The sequence below is a fragment of the Taudactylus pleione genome, unplaced genomic scaffold (assembly GCF_031769625.1).
Source record: "Taudactylus pleione unplaced genomic scaffold, aTauple2 ptg000004l, whole genome shotgun sequence".
NCBI lineage: Eukaryota > Metazoa > Chordata > Amphibia > Anura > Myobatrachidae > Taudactylus > Taudactylus pleione.
The window spans coordinates 4,691,700-4,705,145 of NW_028284407.1; the positions used below are offsets into that span (position 1 = coordinate 4,691,700).

Genomic DNA, 13,446 nt, shown 5'->3' on the forward strand with positions numbered 1-13,446 from the left:
CTGGGAATATCAAACACAAAGCAACACATGTTCCAGGATTTTTGCTATCATGCCATGAAGGGATTTAAAGGTCTCTCAGGACAAGTAATTAATGTGAGCGCTCTTATTTGTAACAGTGTCCTGTGGGCTTTAGTGTTAAAACTGAATAAGGTTTTCCATATTTATATACCTGCACTCTGGCCATGGAGGTTATTCATATTATTAGGCAGATACTAACAGTAATCTTAATTTACCTTTCCACAGTAACAATAAATACTATAGTGGATAATTGTTTCCTTTTAACCATTACCTTTTTTTTTTTTTTCAGTATGTAGATTATTATTATTAGTGTAGTTTGAGATACTTACTTCTGTTATATAACAAGTACAAAAGTGCAGCTAAAAATGGAATACTAAACTCATGAGAAAGAAGTGTCCTTCACATTTATACTCCAAATAGGTAGATTGATGTAATCTTAAATATTATGTGGCTGATGCACTATCAAAGCTACTGTATTCCGGCCTCTTAACTTCTCTGCAATTATTTCCCACTGAGTGATATTGGCACAGCTTCTGCTTAGTAATGAAAAGTGGAGATCTCTAGATTCGCAAAGCTTTTAAATGTGGCGTTTGATCAAAAATAGTACTACTGGCATAATTTTGTTTAGATTAGTACAGTTAAATCATTAAAATGTTCTTAAAAGTGGGATAAATAATGTAACCAATCATAGAACAGTTTTGTAACTTACAAGCAGGTATGTGGAAACTGCAGCCTACTGATTAGTATACCATATTTGCATAAATACACCTCACAGGCACACTTGGTTTTGCTATCGGTAGACTTAAGCGGCCCATAAACAGTGCGATATGCTCCATGTATGACAACGGCCGATCCGACGCCCGACATATCGGGCGGTCCCCACACACGGAGCGAAGTGGCGGCCGCCTGCCCGATATGCCGGCACCTCCCTCCCTCACCCGCATAGCGCAACATGGGGTCGTACATCACATCCCCTGATCGAGTGAATTTTCCGTAAGATCTGGGGATGCGATGTATGACCCCACGGGAACGCACGCGGGACGATATCATGCCCATACACAGTGCAATATAGCAGCTATATCGTGCCAATCCGTCGGATCGGCTACTATATCGCACCGTGTATTGCCGGCTTTAGACGCTGTACTATATATAGTGTATAGATACTAAATGATATATAACCGATATACTCTACAGGAATATTAAATAGTTGATAAGGTTGTCATTATGGATCAATAGTTAGAATATAAAGTAATGTTAATCTCCGCTCAACTGACTCAACAGATTACCGTCAATTTTATTGTCATGTTCATTTTAGGGATTATGAATCTTCTTTATCAGATTTTTTTTCTGACTCCCATGTCCACTTCCAGTGCATTTGAAAGCTTGTCTAAGAAATTAATGCATAGATTAGAGAGGTTTAGCACTACTGAATGTACAATGATAACAACTTTTCTCTAGATTAAAAGCAAAAACACAGATGCGGTTAAATTCCTATCATTTTCACTTATCGCTACAGTGCGGCAGCCATGGCATTTAGGACTCCATGGCAAGTCATTTTAAAAGCCCCTACATGGGGCTAATTGCTCTAAAAAATAATTATAATCCGCTAAAAAATATACAATTGAGTAGTAAATTTGTGCAGATTTGTTCAAACAATAGTTAATATCCATACTTTACTATCTGTAATTCAGGCACAATGTTTTACTGCTCAGTTTAATTATTTATGTGGTTTCTGAAAAAAAAAAAAAAATGTCAGATAAGATGGTCTGAAATTAGACCGATTAAGGACCTGTTTCACTACTGGATCGCAACTGCGATTGCAATAGCGATTACACACGTAGTTCTACTGTGATAGTATGCTAATCCACTGCCATCGCAATACCGCCACTGCACTACATAAGGACGCCCACATGTGTAATGTTTAGCAAAACTGTGAAACCATCGGTACAATTGAGTACCATCGCAGTCTCACGCACACTTGCACAAGCTCTGATCTTACTCAGAAATCGCTAACTTCATCGCACGCTATCAGGCCTCAGGCTGCGTAAGGCATCGCAGTGGATAATTTATGCGCGCCCATGCAACGGCGTTTAAACGCACTGGCACGCTTGAGTTTCGCCGACCCCCCGTCACTACCCACAAATAACGGCGTTTAAACACACTGGCATGCCTGAGTTTCGCCGACCACCCACCCCTGTCACCACCCACAAATGGCACTTCCTGTCAATCTCCGATGGGTCTGTGTAGTCACCGCAATCGCAGTACCGATCGCAGTGGCTGGTTCATGCGCGCACACTGCATGCACGCGCAGAAAGCAACAGTCAGATTGTGTGCGTAATTGCAGTTACGATCGGTAATGAATCAGGCCCTAAGGTTGTTATCCCAGGAAGCAAGTTTTTGGAGGCAGCAAATTGTATTATAATATAATATATGAGTTATTCTCTATCATTCTCTGAATGTGTTGTTTAAGCAATAAATCTAATTTTAAAACAGTTTATAATACACAAAACAAATACAGATATACCCAGCTGCATCCTTGCCGCTGGCATAACAAATCGTGCCACGCATGGCGTGAGACGGGCGCCCGCGAACGGATACACGCACTGTGTTCGCACCCGTGCCTCCAAAAAAATGCATCGTGCGATCGCAGTGTGTGCCATAGCGTACCGTAGCGTATGCAGGTGCGGGGAATCGCATGGGATGATGTGTGCTTACGTTTGTGGCGCGATCAGCCACAATGTAACAGGGCGCATCTGTACTCTATAGTGGGATGTTTTTGTGTAAGTAATGACAAGTATCTAATAGAATGCCCCCAGAACTTTGAAACAACACAGAAAAGAAATGTACCCGCACTCCATTTTTCCCATATTGTATATGCTACCAGCTGTGCGGCAGTATTAATGCCATATACTGTATGTATACAAAACAGAAAGATTTTTATTATCGTCTTTAACAATAATATACTGCAAATCTGTGTGTATCTAGCAAATAAAAGCATGGGGATTTTGTTGATATTTTGGTTAAAACATTTAAGCTTGCAGCCCATGAGTGCATTTAACTGCAATCTAATGGTATGTAAGGCATTAATGCTAGTGTAGGAACTTGCAGATATTTGGGGTCCCTTGACGACGGACTGATTTACTAAAGAGTGAAAAGCCCAATATAAGTGAAAATGTAAGTTTTTCACTGGTGATAGAGCTTTGCCCTATACATCAAAGTGTCACTGCCGCTGTTTGCATGGGGTAGCCTATTTAACAGTTATTAGTACTTGTACTGCTTCAATAGTTGTTCTATTATTTCCATCTCAGGATGAGAATGTTTAAATTTAAATTTTCCATATTTTTATTGTATTTTTTATCTAGTTGCTTTTTTCCCTTACTGCTCTGGGTCAGTATCACTGGGGCAGATGAGCATCTCTCAGCTGGCCAGAAAATATTTTCCAAGATGCACAGTTACTTGCTCTTTCTTGCTTTACTCAGAATAAGGTGCTGTGGCCCTATACAGAGCCGGACGCTCTTTCAGAGCGCTCGCTTTGAATCAGGGCGGCATTATTTTTTTTTGGTGTCGGCCTCCTGGCCGCTCGCTAAGCTGTGGGTGACCACCCACAGCTTTTGCAAGCGGCCAGGTGATGGTGACGAGACCCTTGTGGTAAGGTCTCGTCCATCGCAAGCCCCAGTGAGCGTCTCACTACTGAGGCCGCCCCCAAATGGCAGGCGTTCCTTTGGGAACGCCTCTGTTTGGCCAGCCACCCCCCCTGCCCGCCTCCAAAATGGGGCGAGCTGTCATTCACAATCGACAGCCGCCCCATTTTGGTGCGAGACCCATAGCGACGGAGCGCCCGTCGCTGGCCTGATCTCGCGCATGCGCACGCCGGAGCCGGCTCCAGCGTGCGCATGCTCAGTGGGGGACCATCGACCCGCTTGCGAGCGCTGTGCGCTCGCCAGCGGGTCTGAATCAGGCCCTGTGTACATATAAGTGAGCCACCAGGTTCCATGCAACTCTGCTAGTGCCGGGCGTCTTTGTTGCTGAAAATGTTTATAAGACACAATGTGATGCGACTAGGATGCATCCGGAGACTGTACTGATTCATTTGATATGTGACATTTGTATATCTGTGTGCACCTAAGTCTATAAAAAGAACTTGGTGTGAAAAAAAGCTGCGGACACTGCATCATAGCACTTCCCATGCTGATTAAGAGACTCAGGGGTCTATTTACTAAGGCTTGGATGGAGATAAGGTACCAGCCAATCAGCTCCTAACTGTCATGTCACAGGCTGTGTTTGAAAAATTTGTTTTTGGTTTTTCAAAACCACCCTTGCGTGTTTTGGTTTTGGATCTGTATTTTTTCTTTAAAAAATTATAAAAGCAGCTGAAATCACATAATTTGGAACTTTTTTTGTTCCTACACTATAATTAACCTCAATAACATTTATTTCCAGTCATTTCCACTCAATTTTAACCACCTCACACAATATTGTCCACCAACATAGGCCGAAGGCTGGCTGGCTAACTAAGCAACCAACAGAGCAGCGGCACAATCACACGGCAGTTATTTCTGTTTACAAATGTGTTGGCAGCATAGGGGCGTCGGCGGTGTCCGCAGCGGGGGTGCCATCGGTGCCGGCAGCAGGGGGTGCCGTCAAGGTCGGCAGCGGGGGGGGGGGCGGGGGTGTCAGCAGCGGGGGGTTCCAGTGGTGTCAGCAGCGGGGGGACAAGGGGGATGGGCATCATCTCTATTCCTTCCTGTGCCCTTAACGCTGATTGGTTGAGAGCCTTGACAGACAGCTCTCTCAGCCAATCAGCGTTAAGCCCTTTGAATTCAATGGGACTTTGTAAATTGCCGTTCGAAGTGAAACCTGGAGATCCGACAGCGGGATTGCGAGGTTTTGCCTTGATTAGTGCTGAATCATTTAATATAGAGATGAGCGGGCCTGGTTCTCAGAGAACCAGGCCCACCCGAATTTCGGAGATCCGAGACATAGCTCGGATCTCTCTGCCTGCCCCGGGTCCACTGAGAACCGGGCCCACTCATCTCTATATTAAATTAATCAGCACAGTCCCCTGGTGCGTACTAGTTGCATTGTATTTCAATTTAGAGCATTTTCAGCAAACAAAGAAGCAAACAAGATGCCCAGTGCTTGCAGAGTCTCACAGGACCAGCACACTTCGAGGGACTGTTTGGCGCAACTGCAGCAAAGACGAGTGAGGACACATCTGTACCTTGCAAAACAACAGCCTAGTTGCCAACGCTGATGGTCTCTAATTTGTAGGGACAATCCCATTTTTTTGCCACAGTTTATCCAGCATTAACCAACTGCACTATACATTTCCTCGATTTCAGCATGCTTTTATCTATTCTTTTTTTCTATGCTTTATAAAAAAAAAAAAACATTTTGTAGAAAAGAGTATTTTAAATGCACAAAAGAATAATGTTATCAAATTTACTGTGGCATGATGGGGGATTGTAGTGGTCGAGTGACATAATATTCCATGTAATTGGAAGGGATGTACAGACTCTGAAGCAAAGTGTCCCTTTAAGTTATTTTAAAATACTGACAACTATGCATTTAACAGAAACATGTTGCTATACACAACTAAAAGCAATACGAAAACAGTAAAAATTAATATGATAATACTGTGTTACAGGCAAATGTAGGATTTATAAATGTATAGGCTGTATGGGGCCAGTGACAGGTGTTTTCAAATACCCAATAGAAGAAGAACATGAATTACAGTTAGTTGGAAGGGTTATCAATCAGAAGAAAGGGCTTCCAGTGTGATGCCAGTGCACGGACTGGGGCTTTGTGGGGGTGGTGGACTTTACCGGGAGCCTCCGCCCCGCAGCCACAAGGCAAAATTTGCTACTGATTAGGATCCCAAGTAGGCACTAGGTAAAATCATACTTTGCAGCTTTCTGGCTGCAGGGGACGTGGCAGCAACAATGGTGGGCGGCAGGGCCAACTCCAGGGGTAGCGGCACCCTGTGCCGCCCGGGTGATGGTCACGCCGTGGCCTAATTACCATAGGCCATGCCCCCTAAATTATGTTATTTGTAGGCGTGCCCGCATGGCATGCCTCCTGTGTAACGTCAGGCTGGGGGGAGCACAGCACTTCGTCACTAGCTGGGCTTCCCCCAGCCCTCTCCCAGCACTGAATGGATGCCACACATGCGCGCAGCATCCATTCAGACTCTGGGGTCTGGCACCGCCGCGGCGGTGGGGGTACCCAACCTCCAGACCTGACCACCCGCAGGCCACTTCGGCCCAAGGGTGGGACAGTGCTGTCCCGCTGAAATCGGGATGTTGGGGATGGGTACGCCGTCTATGGGGTGGCGCCCTTGTTCGACTGCACTGGTCGAACACCCCAAGAGTCGGCCCTGGTGGGCGGTGCGGTGGCATGATGGCCCCGTCCCCTGCTATACAATGCCAGTATTGTAAAGTAGGTAAAGGGGCTACAATGGTGTGATTTCGCATCATCCTTCTCCGGGGGCCAGGGCTAAAAGGATTATGGTAAATGTCTAGAGCCTGGATTCCGATATATTCCTGAAATATTCTAACTGCAGATTTAAAAAGAGGTTAATACATTAATACAATGTAATAGGCGTCAGGATATTGTGAATATAAAGACTATCAAACAAGTGGGACCTGAACTATTATAGTCTGTACAAAAGGGCAGCGGCTTGGTGGGCCGAGTGCTCCTTACCAGCTCTTACATGCTATGTTTAGATTACAGCTGGGTCGGCTCCAGGAGCACATATGAGATTGTACGTTCAGTTACACATGGATTTGTTCTGCTGATTTTCTTTTGAATCCTGAGGGGCAGCCTTACATAACACTTGCTATTTTTACCACTCTTTCTACCTTGCCGGGCTCAGAGGATAGAACACGAGCTGCGTAGCCTAATGTCTAGCACAAAGGACAGGCAGAATAGTTCTTGTATCATTTAACACAGTGATTAGCATAGTAATACTAGTACAAAGAGGGGAAGGCATAATAGAGATGTTAATGACACAGCCACGTTAAATATGTATAGTTTGTTTTATGTGAATCTGTCCGGAGATGTATAATCCATATTAATCTGTTGCTCTGTAGGGTTTGTAATTTGAACGATTTCGGAGGCCTAATGAGGCGAATCTCTGTACTGGGTCAAGCTGTCACACTGGGTTTATAGTCTCTGAAATCCCCTGGATCCTGCAAGCTGTTTCCGCTGGAAGTTCAATTGTGACATCGTTTTAAACAGCACTTTACATAGCCAGAGAATAGATGTACTACAAATGATACTGGTCATTTTACTGCATCTTTGCCGATGTTTTTCTGAAGCCCTCCTGGAGGACGGGCGCAGACGTAGCGTTGTGAATGCCATCATTGTGGCCCCAGCCTCCCACTGCTCAGTGAAGTGATTTGTGACAGTGGGGGCCACAATGCAAAGATTTGCTGTGAGTTGTGTCATCTCCACTAGGGCAGAAGGTGAATCCGGTAGGCTGGTCTATTTTCTCATGGGGGCAAGGGTAAATTGCTCTGATAGCTTAGGTAAACTTGTAGCAAATCGTGGTAAGTGTGATTGAAATGTTCCTATTTGCTTTTATTTATAGCTAGACCCCCTAGTATGCTTGGTGTAATGTTAGTCACAGGGACCGTGCATTGGGGGAGATGTACGAAGCCCAGAAACTGTATCAGCGCACGTTATGTGCGCTGATACCGCTTCTCCCCGATGTGTGATCGGGGGTCTGGGCGGTAAATGACAGGGGCGCTACAACATAGCAGCGCCGACGGCAGGGCTATGTACGAACGGTCATAACGCATGACCGTTCGGCCGGCTGTAGCTGTCGTTATCGACAGCTACAGCCTGGCGCTAGCCTATCCCCACAGCAGGGACAGTGCTGTCCCTGCTGCGGCGGCTGCCGGCTCCAGGGCTCTACGCGGGGATCTCGCGATACTTGCGAGATCCCGCGCATGCTCAGTGGAGCCGGCCGGGAGAGAGACACAGCGCATCAGCACTAGGCTGATGCGCTGCTGTCTCTAGCAGGTAGCGCCGGAGGGGGGAGTTAACGCTCCCCCTCTCCGGCCGATGAGATGTTTATACATCTCATCGGTAGTGCTTCCTGCTTCGCCTTGGTAAAGAGGCGAAGCGGGAAGCGTTATAGCGGCACGTTAAGTGCCGCTATAATACATCTACCCCAGTGTGTGGTGTGTGTCAGTGACTATGCTTTGTGTGGTGTTCAGTAGTGTGTCTGTGTGTGTATCAGAATGAGCATGCCTTTTGTGGTGTGTGTCAGAGGAACTATGCATTGTGTAATGTTTGTCAAAGTTGTGATTCTATGTGATGTTGGTACAGAGTTATTGGTATATTTACTAAAGTGTGGGTTTACAGAAGTGGAGGTGTTCCCCGTAGCAACCAAACAGATTTTAGGGGGTAAATTTACTAAAGTGACAGTTTTTAGAAGAGAGTTTTAAAAGTGATGTTGCCCATAGCAACCAATCAGATTCTACTTAACATTTAACTAGCACCTCCTAGAAGATAATAGCTAGAATCTGATTGGTTGCTATGAGCAACATCACTTTTAAAACTCACTTCTAAAAACTCTCACTTTAGTAAATTTACCCCTAGGTATTATCTTCGAGAAGGTACTAGATAAATGATAAGTAGAACCTTATTGGTTGCTATGGGCAACAACCTTATTCCTATAAACCTGCTTTTTAGTAAATATATCCCTTAATGTATTTTGCTGTTCCTATATTTTTTAGCACACGGGTACAAAAATGAGCCTCCCCCCCCCCCATACCATCTTATATAGACAACAATGATCCAGAATATGGGGACTGTTTGCCAAAAGTCAGATTTTCTATCGCTGCTTTATGTCTATTGGTTGCTTACAAAGCTCACAAGTAATGTTAATAGTTGACACCGACAGTGAACTTGTAAAAGTATAGTATATTCTTGGCAGCTAATGCATTCAGCGCGCCTGAAAGGATCTGCCACATTATCCCATTTACTAGGATCAGCAGGACCATAAATACCACTTCTGTTATCTTCCTCTCCTGGAATTCATATTCCATAGAAAAGGGCTGATGTTACACCTCAGCTGCTGAGTTATGTTTGTAGCATGGAAGCCAATGATTATTTCTCAAAGAATACATTAACTTTATAGTTAATGTTGCAGGAGGCGTCTTGTGTAAATAAACGCCCCCTGCCGGCTTCTGTGATTCGCAGCTGCGTCCGAAAATGCGGCATCGGACCACTCTGCGTGACCATCAGCCATCTTCAGGTTCCTCAGGATGGGAGGTGGTTTCATGCAGCTGAAGCCAGTGAAGCTACGTACAAGGGCGCAGCTTCAGCACGTGTCAGAAAACGAGGCTGACATGCCCCCATATCATGGGACGCTGCCCCCGCTCCACCCCCAAAATCCGCGCCTAGGCACCGTGAGCCAGCTTGCAGGAAGAAATCTGCCTGTACGCAGTACAGATCCTGTGCATGCACAGTTTTTGAAACATCGGAGTTGGTATGCAAACCATCGGCTTTACTTACTACTCTGAATCAGGCCTAATGTTATACCTAGAAGACCAAAATCATCAAACACTTAAAACGGAAACAGGACATGCTGCTGTAGAGACAGGTCGGGCAGCACTGGCAATTATACTGTACATATATCATATTGTGTTTCAAAATGACTTTAGTGTGTTAGTAATTCTGTTACACTGATTAAATATTTTATTGTCTTGTAGAAATATCGGCAGTACATGGCTGGCTTCTTGGCTCCCCCTTATGGTGTTCTCGAGACTGGCTCTAATGACAGTAAGTGGATTTGAAGTTTTAACAACAGTTTATTTCATATTTAAATAAAAACTGTTTAAAAAAAGCTAAATTCAGGGACTTGCAAAAAGTAATCAACCCCCTAAAAAAAAGTAAACAGATTTGCCTGTATTACCAATGACACTTACACAGATTGTTCCAGACAGCTTCTCTTTTTTTATGAACCAGTAGAATCTTACATTTTCAAACTCATATAATACATTATGTGTCTGTGTTATAGTGACAATGATGTGATATAGGGAAAGACTTCATATCAATAAATATTTTACTGCTGCTGACTGAAACATAGAGTGGGGAGGACAGCCACCATTGCTGGAAGTAGATTTCAGGAGCGTTGTTTATGGCGGGCCTTTCTTTTATCGATTGAAGTGAATAGCTATACACGTAACCAATTTGGTTGGATATGCGATCCCGACGCTTATAATGCCGGCAGTAAGAATGCTGGCGGCAGAATCCTGATGGTCTGACGTACGCCAGTAAGTATCCTAACCCTAATCCACCTTTCTAGCAGCCTAACCCTCCCTTCCCCCCGCAGCCTGACCCTGACCCTCTCCTCCCGCAGCCTAACCCCCCCCCCCCCCGGCACCCTGACCCTAACCCTCTCCTCCCGCAGCGTAACTCTCACCCTCCCCATAGTGCCAACGCCTCACTCTAATACATACCATTGGCATCGCAGGCGTCAAGATTTTGGAGTCTTTAATTTTGACTGCTGTCTGGATTCTAAACACTGGCACTCTGTACGGCTTTGTCTAGGTATTCAGGCAACACAGGATAATCAAAATCTTCTTAACATAGGGTGTGTTTTTTTATGGAAGCTCCTTCTGTCTTTCACAACGCCTGGATCAATTAATATACAAGCAGGCACCTTATTGCAATCTCTGGTCCTTACACTTGTAGAAATCAAATTATTAACCCTGGGGTGACAGGTTTACAAAGAACAGGGCCCAGTCCTGCTAAATAGGTAAAGCCATGCCCCCATTATGGCTCTACACTACCCCCAAAGGGGACAGAATCTATGTGATGGCCACGCCCCTACTCTATGAGACCATGCATTTCACACAGTGGCCCTGGCATTTCGTGTCCTCTGGAAGGAATCCATATAGGAAAACCTCACAACTCAAAATACTCAATTCGGGACCCTGCTGTCAGAGTCTGTGACAATAAGGCCCTATTTGCTGTCAGTCGCTGCTATATTAGTAGTTAGTTTCCCTTTGGAGCAAGGACCATGCCCTATTCTCACCATGCCAAGCAAGTGACGAAGTGCATATGGGGCACATACTGGTGAGGAGTGCAGCATGAAAGTTGCAGGCTCGTAAGGAGGGGGACGGGTAGGGCACAGACTGGTGAGGAGGGGGGCATGAGGTTTATAGAATAGTCAAGGCGGATTTGGGGCTAAAGCATTTGAGGAGAGGGGCTTGTAGGGCACAGACTCGGATGGAGGGGAACGGTTAGGGCACAGACTGGTAAGTAAAGGGCAAGTTGGGTACAGCCAGGTAAAGAGGAGCCATATGGTATAAAAGCAGGTCTAGTGGGGCATGTGGGGTATGTTGGTGAGCTGTGGCATATCAGGCTGGGTTGGAAACGGGATGCCGGCACTTGGGATGCCAGCGGTCAGAATCCCAATGCTGGCATCCCGGGAGGGTTAGAATACCGACAATTGTCGGTCAGTTTTCTAACTCTCCCCATCTCCCTAACCCTTCCACCCCTGTGCCTAAACCTAACCTTCCCCCTAGTGCCTAACCCTAACCCTCCCCCTAGTGCCTAAACCTAACCCTCCCTCTAGTGCCTAACTCCTAACCCTCCCCCTAGTGCCTAAACCTAACCTTCCCCCTAGTGCCTAACCCTAACCCTCCCCCTAGTGCCTAAACCTAACCCTCCCTCTAGTGCCTAACTCCTAATCCTCTCCTCTAGTGCCTAACCCTAACTCTCCCTCTAGTGCCTAACTCCTAACCCCGCTACTTACCGTCGGGATGCCGGCGCTGGGATTCTGACAGGTTCGGAATTCTAAGTGGCTTTGGTTGACCAAAATATGGGTTATATAGTATATGTCACGACCAGAGCCTCCTTACCTGCTGGCTCGCGGTCCCTGCCTGTGCGTGCGCTCTGGCGCGGTCCTACCGGTGGGGGTGCTGGTTCCTGGAGGTTGGAGCGAGGTGCGCGAGGAGGTCCCGGGGGAACAGGCCATGCTAGTACAGGTAAGACTGGCAGCTTCTCAATGCTGCAGACTGCTGGGTGCCACCATCTTAGTTTTGGGCATGTGACCTGAATGGGCCAATCAGGTTGGAGCCTTGCATGTGACTCTCAGCAGCCTATCTTGCACCTTCCTTTGGTACTTAAGGGTGTTCAGCACACCCTCTAGTTGCCAGTGCAACATGTTCTCAACCTTGCTGTGTGAGAGTTACCTGTGCTCTCTATCCTTGCTATATTGCAGTGTTTCGTTTGCTTCCTGTCAGCATTCCAGGCAGTTCCCAAGATTCCTGCACCAACTATACCCCATGTCTCACCCTCCACTGATTGCCCACCAGCTGCTTGCACTCAGATCCCACTGCAGTTTACAGACCTCTGATCCTCAGTATACCTCTATTGGATTTTCTTCCCTGTCCATTCATTACCAAGCACCTGTTTCCCTGCCTCACATCAACTGGACTCATTCATTACCAGACACCTGCTTCTCTGCTTCTATTGGATTTGTTTTTTTTTTATCAGACACTTGTTTTGCAATTCCACAGCAATTGGACTATTATTTTCTGCCAGACACATATCCTCAGTTCACTCATGGACTTTTGTTACAGTATTTATATATTTGTTTAATTCCATGAATCTGAATACCCCAGCTGCCTTTCAGTTTAACAAAACCGTTCCTGCTTCGACTCCTGATTCCATCCCTGGTCCAAAAACTTCCCAGGTCCTGACAGTATAACTGTAGATACAAACAGTTCAATTAGTGGCTGCTGATTGCACTTGTAGTTCCACTGTAAAATACAATAGTTTACTTTGATTTTCCACTTTATTACCCCTGTACTCACAGCCCAGGGGTGCGGGGAAGAGTCCCGGGCTTCAGACCTAGAGTGGGGTTTCAGGAGAGGGGGGATCCCTTTTTTGGGTCCGGTGCTGGTTTTAATTATAGGGGGACCCTTATACATTTTTTCCCCCTATAATTAAAACCAGGACTGGCCCTGCAAGCCTGGTGCTGGTACCTAAATTACAGTGGAACCCTACTCGTTTTGTTCCCCGTAATTTTAGGTACCAGGACTGGCTGACAAGTCCGGGCTGGTTAGGCTTTTGGGGGGGGGACCCTACGTCATTTTTTAAATACATTTTAACCCGTTTTTTACAGGTACAACACACAAGCAGCTTACACATATCTCACTGATATATGCAGGCTGCTTGTTCGGGTGAGTTTGGCAGAGAGAAAACACTGCAATCTCGGGTGAGTAATCTCATCTAAACTCGCAAATAGGGGGAGAAATCTCGAACTGCTTCACCATCGGAAAACTCACTTTCAGCTAAACTCACTTGTTAGTAAATTTGCGAGTTGTTAAAGGGTAAATTCACCCGAGTTTCTGTGAAGCAAAGAGAGCTTAAAAAAATAAAAACTCAATCAAACTCGATTCTTAG

General features: G+C 45.7%; 1 protein-coding gene and 1 long non-coding RNA gene across 2 annotated transcripts in view; one reads left to right on the top strand and one right to left on the bottom strand.

The window, feature by feature from the left end:
• LOC148543360 (uncharacterized) overlaps positions 1-12,119 on the bottom strand; it is a 177,957-nt gene extending 165,838 nt beyond the window's left edge. Inside the window, exon 1 of the long non-coding RNA XR_015877776.1 lies at positions 11,898-12,119. This is a non-coding gene — a long non-coding RNA (uncharacterized LOC148543360). The remainder of the gene's footprint in view (positions 1-11,897) is intronic.
• Positions 9,741-13,446, top strand: part of RAPGEF4 (Rap guanine nucleotide exchange factor 4) — a 168,657-nt gene continuing 164,951 nt past the window's right edge. The window contains exon 1 of the mRNA XM_088468239.1: positions 9,741-9,810. Coding sequence (XP_088324365.1) covers positions 9,756-9,810 — 55 coding nt within the window. The 5' untranslated portion in view covers positions 9,741-9,755. The remainder of the gene's footprint in view (positions 9,811-13,446) is intronic.